Raw genomic sequence first — 23,900 nt, forward strand, 5'->3', positions numbered from 1 at the left:
AAAGTACTGATTCTACTTCTTTACTCAAGTAAAAGTGAAACAAATCACTTATATATAGTATAGTATAAAGTATCCCTATGAAGTACATTTCTACTGGCTGTTTCTTTACAAGACTAACTGAATCTCACGTCATACTAATAATTAAAAAAATTTCAATATTTCCAATGTATTAAAACTAAAGTTAGAGGTCTGTTTTGAAAATGTGAAGAGTAGAAAGTACAGATATTTGTTATAAAATGTAGGGAGGAAAAGTAAAAATGAATAATCAAGTGAAGTACAACATAGTTTAATTTAGTTTCATTTATTAGTTCATAATTTCGTGGACAGTGCCTTTAATTAACTGTACAGTAAAATGAGCCGCTTTAGCCTATATGGCTAATTTCCAGCTGAAGTCCCGGCCTGTTGTCAGATCAACCTTGAAACGTATACATGAGTCTACAGTAAGAAAACAGTGCTTTACTAACATTTACGGAGGCGTACCAAGAAATTTACGAATTGCGTTTTTTCCGTCAGAGCAGATTTGTCCTCTCGCGCTTCCCGTCGCTCCTCAATGATTGGGTCACAGGGCATTAAGATGGCGCCGTCCGCGTAATTATGAAAAAAAAAAAAACATCATGAAGAAAACGTAGTTTGCATTTAACGGTTTGTTTTTTTACTACATCGCTACGAGATGTTACAGTTATTATCCAATCGGAGATAAAGTCCAGTTCGTTGAAACGATACCTGCTAGCAAACCTGCTAGCATCATAGCTAGCCAACCAGCTAGCATCATAGCTAGCCAACCTGCTAGCATCATAGCTAACTGACGTCTGACAGCTCTTAAAGGTAATTATTGTTCGTATCTATGTCCTGCAGCTCCATGTCCTCTTAACGCGACACGTTAGGAGACATTTCAACGGTTTTAATGTTTTCAGTCATGTTTTTTTTTGTTCTTCCATAGTTGAAATGAACCAGCTTGCTGACGTTAGACTCATTCAAACACTTGGCTATAGACTTTGATATCTCCAGAGTGGTTAAACAAATGTGTTTAGCTCTACCATTAGTTAATTATAAAGGCACACATGTTCCCTACTAAACAGGAATAAGATATGGCGGCATCATCATTTGGACTAATTTAATTTATCATCTGGGACATTTTTTCTTAATTTTCAGTTTGTGAAGTGATCTTGTTGGTTTAAATTGTGAGATCAAACTAAGTCGTAGCATTTTACAATTTAAAAAAGGTGCAAGAAAGCAATATTTGACCAATATAGAGCGAACTGAGTCTGATTATTGATTAAAACAAAATCCCACAGAAATATTTTAGGTAAATTATAGAATTGTACTGTTAATGTATTAAAGCATACATATAATTCAACACTATGTTGAATGCTTGAGATAAAATACATTTAAAAAAAATCCCAAATGTAGGCTGTCTGTAAGCTTTTTTTTAACCTTTTATTGACAAGTAGCAAGATGAACAGATAATGATAGACAATAATAACACTGACAAAAATCATAAAGCAATTTGATAATGTTACACAGTTTACTGTGGGACTAAAAGGATTATCTTAAGCTAATATTTAGCATCACATATAGGACGTACACTTTGTTTTAGTGAACATCATTTGTAGTGAAAAGCAACCAAACAATCTCAAATTAGCATAAACCTGCTTTAAAACCTCACTTCCCTGTCTATAAGAGTGAACTAGACACCTTTATCAAGTCATCGTGATGATATATACGAATATCCCAATAATAGAAAATGTTGTGTTTTTGTCACAATCTGTAATTCAAATCCTATATCGTCCCATCCCTACATGCCAATTGTGCATTTTTGTCAACTAACGACAAACTGACGTCTGTCCTCGTATGTATCTGACTTCAGATGAATAGTGTCGGCACACTGTTTCGTGGTAAATTGTTTCTCTTTAAACTTTGACGTTTCCCAGCCTGCAACATGCCTGCCTTCCGGCAAGTAGGCGAGAAGCAGCTTCCCAACCCTGTGCTGTGTATGGCATGGTCTCCCAAAAGGGATCTTATAGCTCTGGCCAATACAACTGGAGAGGTATGTGTTTTAAATCCTGAAACCCATCAAGGTATCTTTTTTTACGGTTTTGTAATTTTCTGGAGGGATGTTTGTCTGTAGTTGCTGCTCCACCGCTTGGCTAGTTTCCAGCGCGTTTGGAGCTTACCGCCCAGCGAGTACACTGGGAAGGAGATCACTGCACTTGCCTGGCGACCTGATGGCAAAAGTAAGGAATTAATTTGTGTGTTTACATCTTTGTATTGTTGATGGCAGGCGAACATGAAGATATTAAACATTATTCTCTCCCTCTTTTAATCTCCAGTTTTGGCCTTCAGCCTCGGAGACACGAAACAGGTGGTCCTGTGTGGTGTCGAGAAGGCAGAGATCCTCCACGTGTTTCCGATGCACAACGGCGTGACCTGCATGCACTGGATGGAGGTGACGGAGGAGAGCAGGTGTGCACGAGGCTCAGGATCAAAGCACTTGCACAAAGGACGTCTGACATTATTAGATGAACGCTGAATGTTTGGTCTTTACGGTTTCAGTGTCCTCAGCTCCTTCTACAGCTCAGAGGATGAATCCAAACTCTTTCTTCCCAAATTACCAACGCTCCCTAAGAGGTAAGACCGGCATCAACGGCACATCAGATTATATATGAGAAACGTTATCCTGAGTCGATTGAATAACATTCGTTCAATCTTTTTGTTTCCCCGGCCAGCTACAGCACAACGTCAAAGATCTTCAGGTGGGGTCGTATTCTAATGCATTTACTCCGCTCTCAGCTGTCTACTGTATGTGTGTGATAGCAGCCGTATGTGTTTATCTGTGTCGCAGTGAGGAAAAGTCTGATGAGATCATGAATCTCATGGGAGAAGTGAGGTTGAACGTGCTTGTTCTTGGAGGAAACTCGGGCTTCGTGGAGCTTTATGCCTACGGGATGTACAAGATCGCCACTCTAACGGGGGTGAGGCTCTTTCATCTGTTCCTAAGAGTTCACCGTCACATCTTCCACTAGAATTCATGGCTTAGGTTTAAAAAAAACAGCTGGGAAAGTTTGGATCCAATGTGCAGAATTGTGTCACTAAAAACTACGTTTAAATTTAATCACACTGCAGAAACATCTCGAAAAATGTAAACATTCTAACAACTACTACTAATTATAACTGACACAGAAATGAAAAGATCTTTAATATTAAACGTAAACTTAATTTCTGAACTGTGCTTCGGCCTTTTTTTAACATAACAACACTTACAGGTATCGGGAACCTGTCGCAGCCTCAGTCTGTCCAGTGACCTCAAGTCTTTGTCCGTCATCACAGAAGTCAGGTCTGCCGACAACAACCCGGAGATCTGCTACATTCAGGTCAGCTGGATAACTTGTCTCCCTCCGTTTCTTGTGAACCGGCTTCCTCCTGGTGTCCTCTGCTCTAGCATTAGACTACATTTATGTGCTCGTTGTGCTTTTATGTCTTCCAGCTGGACACAGGCTTGTTGTCGGACTGTCTGCCCGAGGTGACCAGGATGGCACGCAAGTTCACCCACATCTCCACGCTGCTGCAGTACCTGCACCTCTCGCTCACCTGCATGTGTGAAGCCTGGGAGGACATCCTCATGCAGATGGACCTACGACTCACCAAGTTTGTTCAGGTCGGTAGCAGATGGGAGGTCACAACAGGCCGTCGGGTTGGGTATGACGTCTCCCATCAGTCCCGTCGACACCCCCCTTTATTGGGCCCCAATTTAAAGGGGGGGCATGACAGTAGCTAAAAAAAGAGACACAATCAACAAACACAAGCAGCACACACACACTGCTAATGCTGTTAACAAAAAAAGATGCCTGTTCTTTTGATGTATTCTGAACCTTAAATTACAGTGTATGAATATGGTCAATAAAAAGTCCCTGGCGCTTAGAAGAAGGCGATGTGTGGACACACAGGCTCTCAATAGGTTAAAATAAGATCGGTCTTATTTCCCTCGTTTGCAGGAAAAGAACACGAGCACTCAAGTGCAAGATGAGTTTCTGGAGCTTCTGCTGTGGGGTCAATCAAGGTGAGAGAGGAGACCTCTTTTGTTTGTACTTGCTCTTTGTCACGTTGCAATGTGGTTTAGTGTCCTGCAGGTGGAGTCAAAACATGTCGGGCCAGTCGATCTGCTCCCTCTTTTCTTTTCCATTGTTTGGATGATTGTAATGTTTGTCTCTCTGCTTTCTCGTAGCCCCGAGCTACAAGCTCTGCTCATGAACCAGCTGACTGTCAAGGTGAGAGGTGTAAATGCTTCCTCTCAGTGTACTAACGGAACATGGTTTTTGAGGTTTTTGCGTGTTCTGTTTTTCTCCGTAGGGCCTGAAGAAGCTCGGCCAGTCCATCGAGTCTTCCTACTCCAGCATCCAGAAGCTCGTCATCAGCCACCTGCAGAGGTATTCTCAGCCTTTCGCTTCTCCTCGGTGCTGCTCCTCCTCAGCGATTTTCTCTGTTTAAACATCTCTCTCGTCCTCTCTCGCTGGCTGCAGTGGCTCTGAGGCTCTGTTGTACCACCTGAGCGAGGTGAAGGGGATGTCCCTGTGGAGGCAGAAGTTCGAGCCCCTCGGTCTGGATTCCACAGCCATAGAAGGTAGCGGATCCCCGACCTGCTTGATTACTCAAAATCCAGCTTTTTAATCATCGGCGTCCACGTGACGTGTGTGTTTTATGTTCTCAGGGGCGATCACAGCCGTGGGCTCGTTTTCTCTGAAAGCCAACGAGCTTCTGCAGTGAGTTCAATTATTTATTTATTTTTATTCTGTTATTAACTGTGATATGATCTGCTGTGATATGCTTTCATTAAACAGTCATCGAGTATGGCAATATAAAAGTTAAAGTCACATTCAAATTTAAATATTATTTTATTATATATAATGATGTTCTTCATAAAAATAGGCCAATCCTTGGCTGCCTGCACATAACAAGGCGGTTGCTATGGAACTGCGGTTGCTACGGAACGTACAGGTTCATATTTTGTGTTTCTACATTCAGGGTGATCGACAAGAGCATGAAGAACTTTAAAGCCTTTTTCCGGTGGTTGTATGTAGGTGAGTATAAAAATGACTTTACATTAAATGTTTTGTGCACTAGTTTCTTAAAGAACGTTTTAATTATCGTTATTTCCCAACAGCCATGCTGAGAATGTGTGAGGAGCATGTACCACCAGAACTCAACAAGGTGAGTTATCAAAGATGATAATAAGATGTGATTATTATATAATGAGTAAAGGAATCGTGTGAACGTGTTGGTTGATCCCTCAGATGACTCAGAAGGACATCGCCTTCGTTGCAGACTTCCTCTCCGAGCATTTCAGCGAGGTGAGATCAACTCGTGGTGGCGATTTTTAAAACATTTTGTTCTCGCGTTTAACGCCCGTTTACCTGATCTCCGTTTGAACAGAACGAGGAGCTCTTTGATCGCAAAGGGAAGTACTTCAACGTGGAGCGGGTCGGCCAGGTAAGAGGGTTCTTGTTGCGTAGCTTGAAATGTCCTTTGACGGAGCCGCCGTCTCACACGTTCCGGTTTCTCTTTCCTCCCTGCAGTACCTGAAGGACGAGGACGAGGACCTCGTGTCTCCTCCCAACACTAAGGGAAACCAGTGGCTGAAGTTCTTGCAGGAGAGCACACACCTGAAAGGTAAACGCTGATATTTTATTTAGAATGAGTTTCATAACTTATGTCAGCATGTTGGAATGTGGTTTAAAAGGTGTGTTTGCTGCTTTAACTGATGAACACAATGTTTGACTGACTGTCTAGACAGCCCGCTGCTGTTCCCGTCGTTTCCCCAAAAGTCTTTGCACTTCGTCAAGAGGATGATGGAGAGCGTGATCGAGCAGTGTCTTCAGAAACCTGCCGTGAGTTTTGTGTGCCGTCGATCTTCCTCATGTTGCACCAGAACAATTAAGCATTTAATTACACATGCCGTGAATAAGATCTGAGAATATTTTCTGGGCTTAATACTTTTATTTAGTTTCATACTTAAAATGAAGTATGTAGATAAACACCACCTGGACTCTCACACATGAATTCTAGAATTAAATACTCTGAAAATGTTGCTTCAGATTGAAAGAACATCCTGCAGCATTTTCATTAATTGTTTATTTATTCGTAGCCACAAATAGAGTAATATAACGTAAAGCTTGCTTCTTTAAGGAAAGAGAACTGAGCTTGTTTATTTTTACTTTAACTGAAGATGTGTTTGGTTTTATTCATCTTTTGTTTTGCATGCCGCTGATGTATCGTCTGTCGCTTGTACGCAGGAAGTGATCGGGAAGTCTGTGAAGCAGGCCGTCTTCCTGCCCCTGTACACGGTGCCAGAGAGGTTTGATCACCAGTCCCTGTTAATAATCTGTATTGTGTGAAATATGACAGAAAATGAATATGATTAAAGTTGTATTTGTTGTCTCTCCAGCTCTGAAAACACTCCACGACTTTTCGAACTCCCGTCTTTGTATGTAAAACACGAACATCCTGACGTTTCCTCGTGCCGTTGTGCAGCATGATGGCCGATTGTGTGACTCGTATTTCTCTGTTGGATGTTTCTACAGGTGGAATGACAAAAAAGCCAAAATGCACCACGTTGTTTTCTGCATGCCAGAGATTTCACCCACTAAGCTCTACCTGCTGCGGAGAGGAACGGACCCAAACAGGTACACCTGTGTGTGTGTGTGTGTGTGTGTGTGTGTGTGTGTGTGTGTGTGTGTGTGTGTGTGTGTGTGTGTGTGTGTGTGTGTGTGTGTGTGTGTGTGTGTGTGTGTGTGTGTGTGTGTGTGTGTGTGTGTGTGTGTGTGTGTGTGTGTGTGTGTGTGTGTGTGTGTGTGTGTGTGTGTGTGTGTGTGTGTGTGTGTGTGTGTGTGTGTGTGTGTGTGTGTGTGTGTGTGTGTGTGTGTGTGTGTGTGTGTGTGTGTGTGTGTGTGTGTGTGTGTGTGTGTGTGTGTGTGTGTGTGTGTGTGTGTGTGTGTGTGTGTGTGTGTGTGTGTGTGTGTGTGTGTGTTTCTTTTGTGTGTTTAATCTTGTGTGTTTTTAACCGTTTGTGGTTTCGCTTCTGCAGACACATCCCCAACAGCGTCATGTCCATCGACCTCAGCCACCATCTTGAAACTGCAGATGATGAGACTCCTGCAGCCCAGTTAGTGCCGCTCGTTTTATCCATAACAATGAATTTGTAAATCATAGGAAGATATTGCTCAACTAGCGGAGGCGTTGCTGCCGTGACGACGCCTGATTTCTGTCTTTTTCAGGCCTGATTACGTTTACAGCTGCCTGGATGCTCGTTTCTATGACGATGAAATGCTGACTGTGGTCTTGCAGGCGTCGGAGGAGGACAACAAACGGCGCGTCTTGGCTCAGCTTCCTCTCGCTTCGGTCCTGAGCTGTGAGGTCGAATTCACCTGGGAGCCAAAGCTCAGGTGAGTTTAGGCTCAGGAGGTCCGGAGGATTATGTATTAGGTTGTAGTCCACCGTCCTGAATCCTGCATGTGTCAACCCTTGTGGCTCAGGTTGGACCAGCAGAGCAGATCCATCCCGTGCAAAGGCCTGGTTTTGGGGAACCAGTGGCGGCGTGAACTGGAAAACATGAAGGCTCAGTTTGTAGCCGTCAATGGAATCCGCAAAGTGGCCTGTGTGGTAAGTTAAATTACATATCCACTTCTTCCCATTGTATTTAGACCATGGACGGGGCTTTACATGGGTCGTTGCAAACTCTTTAACTCAATCGTCTGAAATTTAGGCCCTAACAAAAAAGATCTAAATTTGTCTTTAAATGTGATTTTATAGGTCTTAAAAATGAAAGATCTGGAATTTATTAGAGCACATCCATGACGTGCGTCACTGCTGTGACTGTTAAACTACCCGACCATAGTTACCAGTGTCAGAAATGCCTCCGATTCAGCCAAAAATGCTGAGAAATGTGAATATTGTGTGGTTACTTAACTCGTCTGTGACAGTAAACTGATTATATTTTGAAATGTGGACAAAACAAGACATTTTCAGGACAACGTTTTGCTTCTGTTTTGAATTTGAGCTTCTTCTTCTTCTTTTTTTCCTGGCAGCTTAGTGCCAATCTTCGGCACCTTCGTGTTTTCGAGATGGACGTCGAAGACGAGGACGACGAGGGAGCCGAGTCGCAGAGCGCCAGTGCCGACCAGGACGGGCTGGACACGACTACGACCAGCGAGGGCCAGGGGGATGAGAGCATGGAGGCGAAGGAGGGAGGAGAGCAAGGAGGCGATGGGTTTAAAAAACCTGAGGAGCAGCTGGAGTCCGAGGAAGCTCTGGAACTCTGTTAAGACCGAGGTGCCGAAACGAGCAACGTCCAAACAAGACTACGGATTAGTTTACACATAACATAAAACATGCAGCGCTTTTATATGAAAATAAACAGATTTGTGTTCATATTTTAGTTTTTTTTCTACAGCAAACCAAATGATGTTTTCAGGACTTCTGTCCGTTCTGGTGAACCCACATCTCAGGAAGGCAGAGAAAGAATTTTAGGATGAACCGATTAGAATTTGAAGGTCAAAGTTCTCTGTGCCCTCACAAAAACATTTTTTTTTACCATAATTTACAACCTTCTACTTTTATATTGCTGTAAGTTTTGAGTAATGGATCAATTTTGTCACCATGCTATTCACTTAATATTTCCTGGGCCAGCACTGTAGTACTTTATTATTATTTATCAAGTATTTAACCTGTGAGATGTGTGGCAGCAGTGAACAATCAATGAACAATTGATTAATAATGGCATTTTATTTTATTTGTACTTACAAAAGTAAGGTGCCAGAGTGCATAAAAACATAAAATAGTCTAATGGCCTGTTTAGTGCCAAACCTAGAAAGATGTCATTCATTTTATTAATTATTATTTGTTTATTAAGGCAAGTCAACTTTTTATAAATGTAATCGAGTCGAATTATTAAATTATTTTTATGAGCTAAGCATTTCGGTATCCAAATGATTATTGATTTATTTATTTACTCATTTTTTTTTTTATATTTGCTTGCTTTACTAAACATTTTTTAACTATTATATATTGTTTTAATATACCGGTACTTGCCTTATTCAATGTATTCGTTTCTTCAAGTAAGTGCATTTATATATATTTGTATATCGAAATGCTTAGCTCATAATAATAATGCATTCATATTGAATGCTGCCTTTTCGAGCAACACAAAAAAAAAAGAAAAGGCAAACGTCTAGTCCGTGCGCGAGCAAATAGGCGTTGGTTACGTGCTCGCTCCGGACACCGAACGCGGTGACGTTGCCGGCCGCCGCCTGTTGGTCTTCCACAGTTGGTGACGAGTATTATGAAGATGGCCTCGACGCTGCCGCCCGTCGCCGCGACTAACCGGAGAAGATGACGGCGTTGAGCGTCCCGAGTCCGTTGAACCGCGAAGCGTCGTCGTCGAACACGCAGACAGAAGTAAAGTAAACGGGTACCGACGAGTCGGTCGGCGGAGAAACGACGAGAAGGAAAGAAAAGAAAAGAAAAAAAAACACCCTTACCGCCGCATATTTCCGTCGCCGAGGAGCCGCTATGGAGGATATCAACTCGAACATCAACGCGGACTTGGAGGTGCGGAAGCTCCAGGACTTGGTGAAGAAGCTGGAGCAGCAGAACGAGCAGCTGCGGAGCCGGTCCACGATGCTGTCCTCGTCCGGGGCCATGTCGGCGCACCACAGACCCCTCAGCGACGGCTACGACCCATCGTCGCTGACCGCGGGGATGGCCGCCGGGCTGGCCGGCTTCCCCGGGGTGGGGTTCGCCGGCTACGGCGCGCTGCTGGAGAACAGTCGCTGCCGGAGCCCGCGGCTCTCATACGACGGCATCAGCTTCAGGAGGGCGTACGAGTACGATGGGGCATCGGCGGCCGCCCCGGCGCCCGGCGGCGGCAACGCGCTCTACTCGGACGGGGCTTTCGTGGACGAGGGGGAGACGTCGATCCTGGACGAGGTGGAGATCCTGGACCTGGAGGACATGGACTGTCTAAACGAGGACGAGGACAGCTGGTGAGTGACACAAGCCGGGCCTGTGTGTCTCCAGTGTCGGCTTGACAGCTGTTCTGGGTACCCCGGTAGCCCCAGAAACCCCCAGAAGAGTCTCGTTGTTGGAATCTCTACGACCGAAGGGTGTTGTTTTGGCGAGTCACGTGGGGCGTCGCCGAGCCCCATTCTCGGACCATGCGATCATCATAAACAGACATGCTTTGTCACGCGATCGATGCCCGGTCGCCACACCAGTATTACGTCACTACACTTGTGTGCACCGATCAGTAGGCCCCTCAGCTGTCGGGGGGGGGGGGTCATCTGTTGGACCGTTGTGTTGTGGCAGATCTGGCTTGTGATCTGTGTGCGTGCGTGTGCATGTGTGCGTGCGCGCGTGGTTAAAAATGAAAGTTGTTTTGCAGCCATGTGGGAGAGAGGTAACCATCGTTTGGTGAATTCCCTTTAGATCAATCAGCTGGCACACGGCCACCAGAGCTCTGCAGCAAACAAATGTGAGGAAGAGATGTGATGTCATAAAAAATATATATATATATATATATAATATAAAAGTGTAAAAGTGAGGAAGATGAAGTGGGAAGAGATGTGATGTCAGAGAGCTCAGGGTGTTTTAGAAGGTCTAAAGTCCGAGTCATGGTATATCGGGGAGTTTTGTTTGTAATATGTTTACATTTTAGTTGCTGTTTAAAGAAAGTAATATTTCCCCCATGCTGTATTTTTCTTTCACTAGTTTCCCCCTATTTCATAGTTTTTATGGTTACTTGGGTTTTTTCACCAGCAGTTTACAACTTGTCAACAACAAATGTGCAACGTTCAAGCAGTGAAAACTTTATAACATTTTGTACTTAAAGCTCAACACAAAGGTCATTATGGGCGATGGAAATTCAGCTGTTTAGTCAGTGGAAAATCAGGGAATCTGACCTTTTGACCTGTAGCAGGAACCCTGAAAATCTCATCAGGGGGCCTTGTGTTTACGGGGACGTCATCTGCTGATGACATGACAGAGTGTTCGTCTCCTGCTCTTAATCCATCCCAGAACACTGTGTTTATACGAGGCCGCCTACTCCGGTGACTAGCGTTTATGGCATTTGCATAGATACTACTTAAAGAAGTGTAATCCTCCAAAACCCCGGGGTGCGATTTTGGATTTGTGCTGCCGTCTAAAGTCTCGTCTCTCATCCCGAATTCATTGAAAATCCCTCGAAGAGGCTCGGCAGTAACTTTTTCTTAAAAAAAAAAAAAAATGTGGTTGCCACGCTTGTTGCCAGGCATCAAATCTTGGTCCCCAGAACTGAAAATATGTTTTGATGTGACATTTTTAAGTCGCCTTATATTTTGAGTAATCATCTTAAAGGGACAGTTCACCCAAAAATCAAAAGCGTGTGTTTTTTTTCCTTCTTACCTGGAGCAGAAATCATGACCTGGTTACTCAAAATAATCCACAGATCTGCATGTGAAAGGAAATATGATTGGCACTATATAATAAGGGAGATCAGGGCGTAGCTCTCCATACAGACAGTCTATTACAACAATATATCTTGTTTGGTTGAGTGACCGTGAAAAGAGCTCTGGCAGTCGGCGTCATCAGCGTCTCTATAACAATGAGAACATACAACGGGCAGGACAGCGGTCCAACACTGAAGCAGACCACTGGATTATATGTATGTCACAACGAGGGCGGATAAAGATGCTGCTGATTAACGTGCACATCATTCCTTCTACCCGCCGTCTTTATCGTCTCCCCGACATCAGACGCCTCCATTCAGCTCATTGCTCACTCGTGCTCGACGTCTCGCTCTGCCATGGCTTGTTGTCGTTTGCCCTCTTGGATTGGATTGATATCTGGGATTACCCAGTTAGTGCCAAGCTCTCGCCAGCTCCTGTCATGGACTCCTATAATCCCTGAATTAGCAGGCGACTGGATTTACAAACGCCGCCTGCTCCCGTCCATAGATCTTTGTCTCACACTCTCACAGGCTAGTGCCCGTGAGTTCACGTACGAGACCCAGACTCCAGTCTCGTCTCCTTAATGTTCCTGCTTCCTTTACAACAGAGCTGCCTGACTCAGATTTCTCCCCCAGTTTTTATGAATGAACACAATGTAAATTATTTGTAGAACTGACAAACAGGAAGTGGTTTGTAGCCTTATTTTTACACCATCTATAACCAAGAGGGGTCAACGGTTTCAATCAACCCACTGACCCCCGGTGACTTTTTCCAAATGATATGGGGCGAGTGGCGGCGGTTCGTTGTCAAAGTCACAGGGGGTTGCACCGTTGCTATGGGAGACCCAGGAGACAGGGACCACTTTGTGTTAAATTAGAGCATGCAAAGAGTCTTAAAGATATCTTCAAGTCATCTTTACGTACGTTTGCATCGTTAAGAGTACAAATATTTAAGTATGAAACAGCTACAAAAACCCCTTTCTACCCTATCCGCCATTGCATCATTCATGTGATTTCCCACTTCCTGTTTCCTCTGTCAGGTCACGAAATGATGCTCGCTTCCACCGCTATAACGTGTCCGCTGTGTGTGTTGTTGTTTTTTTCCTCCAGGCTGTACGAGGCCAAAGTGAACAGTCCCTTGCAGAAGGCCTTGAGTCCCATCGTGTGGTGCCGCCAAGCTCTCGACAACCCGAGTCCTGAGATGGAGTCCGCCAAGCGCTCACTCATCCACAGACTGGACCTCACCATGTCAGGTAAACGCCGCCGCCGGTGAAAACACGCGACTTAGCAAACGATGTAATCAGTCTGGCTGTTGAGACGCGACGGGATCTTCTCAGGGACTCTGTGGGGAGATCATGCGTTCGGTCATGACCTGTGTGTCTGTCCGTCTGTCCGTAGCTAGTCTCACATAGTACTGGACCCGTTAGCCAGATATGTTTTGTGCTATTTTCTTTTCTTATGGCTTATTTTCTGACTACTGATTCCTCTAAACCGCCATTTCTGACAATCGGCTTTGCTATTAAAAAAAAAAAACAAGCCTCACTAAGTCTGTTGCAGTTGGGCAGTGAAGCTGACGCTGGAGTGCCTCAAACTTGCATTCTCTCTACTGGCCATCCAGGGTCCTCCGGTTGCAAGAAGAAGTGGGATTTTAAGACTTGATTTTTTATCCGACATCGAGTGCACTTTTTGATCCTGATGACCACAACGTGTAGTAAATCACAGTGTGAATATCAACGCACAGAAATGTAACTATAGAGAAAGTAGAAGGGGTGGTTGTGAATTATTGTTGTACATGAGCAAATTAGAATAGAATTATTGATCTTGTACATGAATGTGGACATGGATATTCTGGCGAGGTAAAAGCCTGGAACGAGTCTCCTTATTGCCAACCACTTTTATTCATGGAAGTCTGACTATTTCCTCTTATTGATTTTTGAAGCACAAGAAAACAAATTGCCAACTGTGCCGTGCAAGATGAAACATGCACCGGCGTGCTGTAGTCCTTTGACCCCGGCAGGTGCAGATATGGTGACGTTAGGCTTTTTGGAGTCCCCAAATCCCCCCCCCCCCCCCCCCACCCCCAAATGCAAAATATTTGTTTCGTCCCATTTATGATTGCACTCAGGTCGATAAGGGCATCATCTTTAGATTGATGGTACGACCGTAGAGATGGTGCTGGTAGCAGGAATATAAAAGGGAGAGTTGTGAGGTTTAGTAGTGTGGTTGTCATCAGAGTGTTACTACAGCTTTGTGTAACCGCTTATCTCTGATTGCCTTTGTTAGGGTTACTTAAGCTGGATATCTAAAATATACCCTGGGTATGTTGAACTGGCTTCGTAGTATAGGCCTCAGAATGGATGTCAACAACAATAATAATAATACATTTTATTTACATAGCACTTTTTACGATAGAACAACAGGGTTGAAATGGGAGAAATACAATTATAAACATCTCCAGACCTAAGTTTAAATGTCTACAACACATCACCCAGGTCCACCTTTTATGCTCAGTCTTCTGAGCTCCTCACTGTCCCTAATTATAGCCGGTCCCCCCAGTGAGGAGGACCGGCCTCAAATCCTCGCAGCTAAACTGAGCAGGGTCACTTCCATTCTGACGGCGGTATGCCCATGTGACGCTGACGGTGTCACGTTGAGCAACAGGCCACTGAAGGTTGTCGGCCGGTTGACGGGATCTTCTCTGTTCGGCAGCACCTGGACCCTCCTTCTAAAGGGTCCTGAGATTTCTTTGTAATGGATCCAAATGAGCTCACATGTCCCATGGATCAGATGTGCTTGTAAACAGGAAGAGGGCATGTGGGTCCTGATCTGAGAGCTGTGTTGGTCCGCTGTCGTCATTAAGCACTAAGAATAATTTCCTTTTATTTTTCTTTTATTATGATCAATACTGTGAAGGACTAAAACAGACATTATGATAAATAAATATGCATAAAATAAGTCTGTGAGTCTCTAGTTGTTTGGCGTCTCTTCCTGGTCTCTTTGAGGTGAGGTCAAGGTGGGACCCCCTGACACTTTAGGGCCGCTACTTCCACAAAGAAACAGAAGAAGAAATATTTTTGATATATTAAGTCTGGTGACTCTCTGACATATGTGGTTCAAACATATACAGATAAATGTGACCTCAGGCATCAAGAAGACTGAGTCACACTGATCTTTGCTCCCGGCTCCTCCTCTTCACACCTGGTCCCTCGCAGGAGCCCGGAAACCCCGTTGCCATGGTGTCGGCCGAGTCAGAGGAATTGCAAAAATTTCCTAAACTGCACTCGAGGCACTTCCTGGTCTTTTATTATATTATTAACGTACCTGCAGGCCGTTACACTCGTATGTGAAAGTCTTTCACTAGTGGCCGAGCCTTTCCTGTGAGTTACACCCTCGTTATATAACCATCAACAGGGAGGACCTTCTTCATGTCGGATAATCCCGATAAGAAGTCTGAGCTGAACAATTAGACTGTTTTTTACCCACGCTGCTGCTGCTGCTGCTTTGACAGCTGTGCTGAGCTGTTGTTCCAGCGTTTGAATCCTCAACCTTAGAAGTCCTCGCCCCAGCCACACAGCTGACCTTCCCCGACTCAGAAAAGCACCGACTTTTCCTCCAACCTCGTCCCGTAGCGTCGGCTCACACCCCCTGTTCTTGCATGTCTCTGCCAGTTTGTGGTATTTATCTCTCTCATTTACAAAAGCTTCTCTGTTTTCCCGTTTTCTTGTGATGTCCTCCAGCTTTGTAAGGCGTTATCGCCGACTTTCTCTTCACCCTCCAGACCTTTATTTGATATAAAGCTGTTGTCTGCTGGATTCCTTGTTTTTTTTTGCCTGTGGAAACAACCCCTCAACTTTCCCTATTTAAAAAGCCAAGATGGAAAATCCTCTCATAACATCTAATATCGCAGTAAATCGAAACAGCATCTGTCAGGTTTGTGTAGAGTTGGCAGTTCTTCTCTTCTCTCTTCTTCTTCTTGAGGACGGGAGGATTTTTGAGGACGCTCTATTCTGGTTGGTCCCTGAGCTGCAGATCCCTGATGGATTGGTCTCTTTCTAGCAACAATGACCCTCATTCACAAACCGAAGTCGCTTCTTAAACCCCTCTTCTAGTCGGTTGATAAGTCCGTCAGTCTGCTCTCAGAAGAACGTTTACTTAGTCAGTTAGTCATTTTTTATCCCAAGAAACTCACGAGCACATCAAGATTTAGAGTGTAGTGTTTGTGTGATTCTTTACAGATTAAATCAAGACATTTGAGTGCTGACATGTTTGTGAAAAGTGATTAAATTCTACAGTTGTGTAATATTGTAGCATCATGTTTCTCATTGTGATCTACTGAAGTAAATGAACACTTTTACACCGGTTATGTTAACTGGGAGCCGTGCCATCCAATAACCAGTGATTGGTTAAGCCGTTTATTAGAGGCCGATTCCGATGATTACTAATCTAGGAGACCGATGATCGATATATGAAACTTTGTCTGAAGTAAAAGAAAACTATAAAATGTGTCCAGATTTAGAAAAACACAAACTCAGAACACAGTTTCAATCCGACTCCTTAAATGGAAAACAAATCATCGGTTGTCTTAAAGTTCACAGCCGACCGACGCGTCACAGCGTTTGTTTAACATTCCTTAGTCAGCAGTCGACCCGTGGCGACGGTGGCGGAGCGGACTCCAACGCTGTTTCCTCAATAACACAGGAGGACGGAGTAGCTGATGTTAAAAACGCTCTCTTCCCGTCAGCTGTGTAAACACATACTGACTTGTATAGGGGCGGCTTGTGGCTCGGAGGGAGAGCGAGTCCTCCTCCGATCGGAAGATTGAGACGGTGGTTTGATTCCTGGCTCCTCCAGCCTGCATGCCGAAGTGTCCTTGGGCCAAAATCCTGAACCCCAGGTTCTCAGCCTGCCTCTCAGGCTGAGCATTCACCGGTGTGTGAACGTAGACGTGTAGAGCAAAACGCCTCCGGTGGTCGAAAAGACTAGGAGAGTGTGATATGAATGCCGTTAGTCCAAGTCCACGCTTTGACTGGAGTTTACCAACATGCCGGGTCACACAGAGGGACGGCTGAAACCAGTGGACTCAGAGTCATTAGCCAGTCAACCCAGCACACTCTCCCAGTGTCCAGCAGCCGGTCCGGAGGCTGATCTGGGACCAGAATGAAGCCTTCTGCCTGCCGGGTTCCACACAGACTCTCATTGTGTCGCTCCGTGTGCATCCTCGTTTGAATGCTACGCATTGTGTACGAGTCTCCGGGCCGATGATGATGATGATGATGAAGTCAGTCCATCAGGCTCGCTCTCAGCATACGGACTAAGAGAGTCCACCAGACTGCCGTCACACTGTGGAGCTTTCATAGAGCTGCTGCTGGGGGGGGGGGGGTGCTGCAGGCTTTGTGGAAGTCTCTTGTGGGTCACAGTGTGCAGATGTTAACACACAATGGATGTTAAGTTTTCAGTAACTGGTTTCTGCCCACAAATGCAACATCCTGACCTTCGTTGTTGGTCAAAGGTCATCGTCATCCATGGTTGGTCGTGGTGGTTTTGAACCCCCTGATCCCAGAGCAGTTTCAGGTCCAAGTACAAAGTACATGTATTTTTCAATATTTACCTTTCTGACAACTTTTTACTTTTCCTCCCTACATGTTAAAACAAATATCTGTACTTTCAACTCCTCACCTTTAATGCTTTTAAAGGGAATTTCTTTTCTTATTGAGATGACGTGAGATTCATCCATCCATCCATCCATTTTCTACCGCTTATCCTGTATTCAGGGTCGCGGTAGGGCTGGAGCCGATCCCAGCTGTCATTGGGCGAAGGCAGGGTACACCCTGGACAGGACGCCAGTCTATCGCAGGGCCGACATGTAGAGACAAACAACCATTCACGCTCACATTCACACCTACGGGCAATTTAGAGTCACCAATTAACCTATCCCCATCCTGCATGTCTTTGGACTGTGGGAGGAAGCCGGAGAACCCGGAGAGAACCCACGCTTACACGGGGAGAACATGCAAACTCCACACAGAAGGAACCCGGGCCGACCCGGGGATCGAACCCAGGACCCTCTTGCTGTGAGGCGAGAGTGCTACCCACTACACCACCGTGCAGCCCCTACGTGAGATTCAGTTAGTTGTAAATAAACAGCCGGTAGAAATGTCCTTCAAAGGGATATTTTATACTTTGAGTACATTTCAAAGTCCTGCATCTCTATGGAAACGGCACAATCACGGCTAAAAGTGGAGCGAACTCAAAAATGCAGATATAATGCCATAAATCATTAAAAAAATATATATTTTACAAAAATGTCAATAAGATGGAACAGCTAAACATCCACCATTTGTGTTATAAATATTAGAGCGAGAAAAGCACTATTATATGTTTACATCCTCCCTGTTGGTTCCTCTCTGCTGTGTAAATAAACAGCCGGCAGTTAAAGTCTCTCAGAGTTTTAGTCATGTGACCGTTGGTGTCAGCTGAGCCGGTCGTGGTTTAATGGTTTTAACAGGATCTGGTTCATGTGAACGAGTTTTAAATGAGACGTGGAAGCACCACATCTTCCTTCTGTGGACGAAAATAAAAGAAATTTGACTGATTTTCCAATAACTCAAGGAAAGTTTTAATTCACTATTACCAGAAAAATATGACGCTGATCTGTAAGTAGAGGAGAAGCAGCATAGAAGAAGAAATGAGGGGCAGAGCAGGTCCTTAAACCACAAGGACCTAATGGAGTCATATTAGTATATTTTTTATTTGTGCAAGCTTCAAAACTGGAGAACAAACTGTCTGAAAACATGCAAAATTCAAATGTATTTATATAGATGACTTAACCACCCATCCTTTAGTGGGGGAAAGAAGGGAAGAGGATTACTAGCGATGTGTCAGAGGTTTCCGGTCTAATGTGGATCTGATGGTTTCTGCTCTGTGACCCTGCAGCCAACAAGCGCCGCAGCCTGTATGGAAGCCCCTACAACCAGCAGAGCTACGGAAGCCCGTACAGCACAAACGCAGCCAACAGCCCGTACAGCAGCGGCTTCAACTCGCCCTCCTCCACGCCCAGCAGAGGGCCCGTCGTCAGGCAGCAACTGTTGCCTGGCAACGCAGGTATGAGACAACTCTCCAGCTCGCTGATGATTACAGCATATCTGTTGTTGTTGTTGTTGTTGTTGTTGTTGTTGTTGTTGTTGTTGTTGACGACGTGGGATTTCCTGTCCAGCACACCAGCGGAACACGGCGGCGGAGAGGAATCCTCCGGCGGTGAGCCCCCAGTCCTCAGTGGACTCGGAGCTCAGCACCTCGGAGATGGACGAGGACTCGGTGGGATCCTCCAACACCTACAAACTCAATGACGTCACCGACGTCCAGATCCTGGCCCGCATGCAGGAAGAGAGTACGTACCTGCAGCAGGAGTGTATTTTATTTTATTTTTTCCCTCATCGTGTGTCATAATTGTGTTGGTATCTGTCCGTCAGGTCTGAGACAGGATTACGCAGCGACGGCATCCCGGCGGAGCTCCGGCTCGTCCTGCCACTCGCTGCGGCGCAGCACCTTCAGTGACCAGGAGCTGGACGCCCACAGCCTGGAGGACGAGGAGGAGGCGGTGCACCCGGCCTTCCACCTGCCCTCCAGCCGCTTCAGCCCCTCCCCTCGCCACTCCCCCCGCGCCTCCCCCAGGAACTCGCCGCGCTCCCGCTCCCCCGCCCGCTCCATCGACTACAGCCACAGCCGCGGCTCGCCTCAGCCCATCATCAGCCGCCTGCAGCAGCCACGCCACTCACTGCAGGGCCACGGCCACGACCTGCAGACCAGCGTGGTGAAGAACGAAGGTAACGGGACCACTTTCTCTAATGGTTTGAAGTCATTGTATTAAATAGCATTAAACAAACTCTCTGTTGTTGTGGTTGTTGTAGAAAAGCTGCGTCGTAGTCTTCCCAACCTCACACGCTCCTCTTCCTCGGCGGCCTCAGCGGTGGTTCAGGGTCCGGAGCCCGTCAAGAACAGCCGCAGCTGCGAGTCCAACCTGCAAATGCCAAACGGCGGTTCGCCTCGACACCAGACCCAGTCTGCTAGTGAGTACCACGGCAGGAAAGGGTTTGAATCCACACAAAAACCCAAAGACTTGTTGTACTTTCTGGCTGTAACGACGAGTTCTCTGCTTGGGTGTTTGGGAATCCTCTTTGTCTTTGATCATTTCACTTCTAATATCTTTTATTCACACGTGTCCTCCTCCCATGGGCCCCGCCGAGCTTTCACTTCAAAGAGATGCACGCACGCACTGCACGGCGTCCTGGTATCGGCAACGCTAACGTCGGGTTTTATGTTCTTTTAAAAGCTGAGCTGGATTGAAAAATGCCTTTTTAACCTTTTCTTTTTACATCTTCAGTCATATTGTGAGACAAACGTGCCCAAATAAATAATTTCTTAGTGTTTTTAACTCAAAATCCCAAAGTTTTCTTCTCCCGAGGATATGATGCGTACCAACCGATTCCCACCAATAATGTCATGACAACTATCCATCAATCTGCAGTAGAGAAGGTCATGACCTAATCAATTCCACATATTCCTCCCAGCGTTAAGCCCCGCCTCCTGTTTGACTCAGAACCACGTCACCAAAGGAAGCTCCAGTTAAAGAGCTCAGGTTTCCTCCTCTGTGGATTAAACTGTCCCTTTGATGGAATCCTGTAATGGAGAAAGAAGATAATGGAGTTGTCCTTAATCCAGATCGGTAAATCCCTCTCTTTTACTGGACAGAGGACGGGGGTCAAAGGTCAGCCTTCAGCTGGTTAAACGTCTCTCCATCCTGTCGGAGCCTTTGGACCTTTTTCAAACGATACAGATGCTTTTCTTTTTATTCATTTTATTATTATTAATTATATTATTATTAAATTTTAAATTATTTATTTGTCACACGTGTATAAAAAGCAGCTTCACCGTGTGTATTTCATATCTTTATTGAAGTACCGGGGAACATGCTGTATCATGATGTGTACGTTTTCGGAGGTATAAAATGAACCACATCCTCCCTCATGTCCTTTTTTCTGAGCTTTGGCTGCACTCGGCATGCGAGACGCCCACATTTCCACCTTCCTCACTGACTCCTCTTCGCCGTGAAGCATGTGAGACTCTGAGTCTATTGGCTGTTTAAAGCTGGCGGCCTGCTGATGCTCGGCTGCCTGGCCGTTTGGCTCTAGAGCCCCCTAGTGGCCTCCAGCTGCACGTGCGGGTTCTTTCCCTGCCTGCTGAGTGACTCTCAGGCAGAATGAAGTGTAACTCCCGATGCTGAACTGTCCCTGTTTCCCAGCAGCTCAGCTCCCGAGATACTCCACCCCGTCTCGCTCCTCCACCCCGACTCGCTCCTCCACCCCGTCTCGCTCCTCCACCCCGTCTTGCTCCTCCCCGAAACCCAAACAGCACCTCCAAAGCCCGACAGCACTGCGAGGTAACCAGCCTGCTCACGAACCCGCTGGAGGCGGAGACATCGATCTCACGCCACATTCACAACCGGTCACATGCTACACGTAACCACATGGAGAGTCAATGAGGGAATAGAGAGAGGATTAATAGGTCAGAGGTCAGGTTTCTCCTGGTGTTTTTGTAGCGTCTCTCTCTCGCTGTGAGACATTTCTTCGTTTCTGATTCTGGGAAAGTTTCCTCCTGCTTTGAAAACCTCCAAACTGAACCAAAGTAAACTGTTCTACTTTGACGTTTTTTATAAGTTGTCTGTCCGTTTCATTCTCATGAACGCCTGAAAGGAATTTCTCCAGATCAAGCACACGCGTTCCGCGAGGATCCAACGATGAACCGATCACAATTTAAATGTTTTGTTTTTTTAACCTTTTACTGAAGAATTAATTTGCTAATTATGACAATTTCACACAAATGTCTAACAGGATAAAATGATGAAGTTGTTTTATATCAGACGTGGACATAAACTAATTAATAAACTAATTCTAGTTATTCATTTTAACATTTTTACTTCTGTTCATATTTATTTCAAATTAACCTGCACATTTATTTGATTTCTGTTTCATTTAATTTAATTTCTGGAGTCATTTATTTATATTCTAATGGTATCTTTAGTCTTGCGTATCCGTGGCAGGCCTTTAGAGGCAGTGGGAGGCTCCTCCTCCTCCTCCTCCTGCTCCTCGTCTTCGTCCTCGGCTTCTCCCTCTGAATGAAGTCCTGTCTCTGTTGTCTTCGTCTGTGTCTAGTCCCGCTCTCCTGTTGCTTTGGAGAAGAAGGTGATTTCAGTGAGTATTCACTGAGGGTTTCCACCTTTTTTCCTTCTTGTTGTCTTTTTTTTTAAGTATTGTGATTGTGGTCCGTCGCCATGGTTTCATGGATGTCGTTTTATTAACTAGTTCTGGTTTCAGTTTGTTGTCATCGTCAGTCAGCTTTTACTTTCTTCTAATACGGTTTATTTTGTAGTTTCTTGCATCATAACAGGTTTTACTTTGAGTTTATACGTTTTTGTTGTTTTTATGTGATTGTGCATCATATTCTATTCATGGCTGTTAAAGTGAAACCTGTAAAAGTGCAGTGGTTCCTGACTGTGGTCCGGTCTCTGCCGTCTCCAGTCCCGTCTCCCAGTAAGCTGAGGACCCCGGTGACCCCGTCCCCGCTGGCCTTGAGGCAACCGGTGAAGGCCACATCCAACCCGGGCTCGGCCACCTCCACCCCGACCCGGTCCCTCGCCCCCCCACGGAGCGGCCTGCCCCGTCCCAGCGCCTCAGCCGGAGGGGGGGGGATCCCTCTGCCCCGCAGCAAGCTGGCCCAACCTGTACGCAGGTAGGAGACATCACACTGCCAATCACAACTTTATTTATAAAGAAATACAAATGTTATAAAAATAAAAACACAACATCCATAATAAGTACATTCCATAAACACATGAAAATAATATCACAGCAGTGCGAACAGCAGTGAAAGTCCGTTAATTTTCAAGATTCAGGATGTGCTTGGATGCTTCATTTTAAAAGCAAGCAAAATAAACAATAATAATGAAATAAATTGACTATAAAGCACACATTTCTTTGAAAAGGAGACGGAACAAGATTATAAATGTCTCCACAGGTTCTACAAGGAAATGTAGAAAATAAAAATGATGAACGGAGAAAAGTACAAATACAGACCAGAGAGTTGTGATTTTAAAATGAAGTTATTTCATCAGTAAGTCTGCTTAAAAAACGACCGACAGCCATAAAGATGATGAATATCGGAGCCGATTATCGACTGATGCTGAATGAACTCCTGAGCTTCTACTGCTGCAGTTTAAACTCACCTCCTCCTCACCGTGTGTTCTCCTCACCTCCTCCTCCTCACCTCCTCCTCCTCACCCCATCCTCCTCACCCCATCCTCCTCATCCCCCTCATCGTGTGTTCTCCTCACCTCCTCCTCCTCACCCCATCCTCCTCACCCTCCTCACCGTGTGTTCTCCTCACCTCCTCACCTCATCCTCCTCACCCTCCTCATCGTGTGTTCTCCTCACCTCCTCCTCCTCACCTCATCCTCCTCACCCTCCTCACCGTGTGTTCTCCTCACCTCCTCACCTCATCCTCCTCTTCCTCCCCCTCCTCATCCCCCTCACCGTGTGTTCTCCTCATATCCTCCTCCTCACCACCTCCTCCTCACCTCCTCCTCCTCACCCCATCCTCCTCATCCCCCTCATCGTGTGTTCTCCTCACCTCCTCCTCCTCACCCCATCCTCCTCACCCTCCTCACCGTGTGTTCTCCTCACCTCCTCACCTCATCCTCCTCACCCTCCTCACCGTGTGTTCTCCTCACCTCCTCCACCTCACCTCATCCTCCTCACCTCCTCCTCCTCACCCTCCTCACCGTGTGTTCTCCTCACCTCCTCACCTCATCCTCCTCTTCCTCCCCCTCCTCATCCCCCTCACCGTGTGTTCTCCTCATATCCTCCTCCTCACCTCCTCCTCCTCACCTCATCCTCCTCACCCCATCCTCCTCATCCCCCTCACCGTGTGTTCTCCTCACCTCATCACCTCATCGACTCCTCTTCCTCCCCCTCCAACGCATCCTCCTTCTCTTCCTCCCCCCTCACCCTACTCACCTCCTCTTCATCACCTCCTTTTTCTCCCCCTCCTCATCCTACTCACCTCCTCCTCATCACCTCCTCTTTCTCCCCTTCCTCATCCTACTCACCTCCTCCTCATCACCTCCTGTTCCTCCCCCACCTCATTCTCCTCACCTCTGCCTCGTCCCGCTCCTTCTTCTCCTCCTCTTCCTCCTCACCTCCTCCATGTCCTCATCCTCCTCGTCCTCCTTACCTCCACCTCCTCGTCCCCCTCCTTTCTGCTCCTCCTAACCTCCTCCTCATCTCCACCTCCCCATCTTCCTCCTCCTCACCTCCATGTCCTCACTTCTTCACCTCCTCCTCCTCATCTCCACCTCCTCATCCTCCTCGCCTCC

General features: G+C 45.9%; 2 protein-coding genes across 6 annotated transcripts in view; both read left to right on the top strand.

The window, feature by feature from the left end:
• Positions 1 to 565: 565 nt before the first annotated feature.
• Positions 566 to 8,478, top strand: anapc4 (anaphase promoting complex subunit 4). Its single transcript, XM_084010616.1, has 27 exons — positions 566 to 825; positions 1,932 to 2,047; positions 2,129 to 2,234; positions 2,331 to 2,463; positions 2,554 to 2,628; positions 2,727 to 2,753; positions 2,843 to 2,972; positions 3,264 to 3,371; positions 3,485 to 3,655; positions 3,993 to 4,057; positions 4,223 to 4,265; positions 4,348 to 4,424; positions 4,518 to 4,618; positions 4,706 to 4,757; positions 5,020 to 5,075; positions 5,159 to 5,205; positions 5,289 to 5,345; positions 5,428 to 5,484; positions 5,571 to 5,664; positions 5,785 to 5,882; positions 6,288 to 6,349; positions 6,440 to 6,478; positions 6,576 to 6,677; positions 7,079 to 7,156; positions 7,269 to 7,436; positions 7,527 to 7,653; positions 8,079 to 8,478. Exons 2-27 carry the CDS (start codon positions 1,940 to 1,942, stop codon positions 8,313 to 8,315), a joined length of 2,418 nt encoding a protein of 805 aa, XP_083866742.1. The 5' UTR covers positions 566 to 825; positions 1,932 to 1,939; the 3' UTR covers positions 8,316 to 8,478.
• An 828-nt stretch (positions 8,479 to 9,306) lies between these two features.
• The window catches only part of slain2 (SLAIN motif family, member 2), a 16,026-nt gene continuing 1,432 nt past the window's right edge, over positions 9,307 to 23,900 (top strand). Inside the window, exons 1-9 of one of the 5 annotated variants that reach the window (XM_084012541.1) lie at positions 9,307 to 10,034; positions 12,584 to 12,726; positions 18,407 to 18,574; positions 18,687 to 18,860; positions 18,943 to 19,296; positions 19,381 to 19,539; positions 20,772 to 20,909; positions 21,682 to 21,720; positions 22,048 to 22,258. In XM_084012541.1, the coding sequence (XP_083868667.1) occupies positions 9,562 to 10,034; positions 12,584 to 12,726; positions 18,407 to 18,574; positions 18,687 to 18,860; positions 18,943 to 19,296; positions 19,381 to 19,539; positions 20,772 to 20,909; positions 21,682 to 21,720; positions 22,048 to 22,258 (1,859 nt within the window). In that variant the 5' untranslated portion in view covers positions 9,307 to 9,561. The remainder of the gene's footprint in view (positions 10,035 to 12,583; positions 12,727 to 18,406; positions 18,575 to 18,686; positions 18,861 to 18,942; positions 19,297 to 19,380; positions 19,540 to 20,771; positions 20,910 to 21,681; positions 21,721 to 22,047; positions 22,259 to 23,900) is intronic. The other 4 variants (XM_084012542.1, XM_084012543.1, XM_084012544.1 and 1 more) reach the window with 4 other exon arrangements.

This window comes from Eutrigla gurnardus (genome assembly GCF_963514095.1).
Source record: "Eutrigla gurnardus genome assembly, chromosome: 6".
Lineage (NCBI taxonomy): Eukaryota > Metazoa > Chordata > Actinopteri > Perciformes > Triglidae > Eutrigla > Eutrigla gurnardus.

Excerpts from the sequence above, each read along its gene's own strand:
- anapc4 (XM_084010616.1), top strand. The coding sequence starts at position 1,940 with ATGCCTGCCTTCCGGCAAGTAGGCGAGAAGCAGCTTCCCAACCCTGTG. Across the intron at positions 6,479-6,575 it reads CTTTTCGAACTCCCGTCTTT|GTGGAATGACAAAAAAGCCA; the intron begins GTATGTAAAACA and ends ATGTTTCTACAG. Across the intron at positions 7,157-7,268 it reads GATGAGACTCCTGCAGCCCA|GCCTGATTACGTTTACAGCT; the intron begins GTTAGTGCCGCT and ends TGTCTTTTTCAG.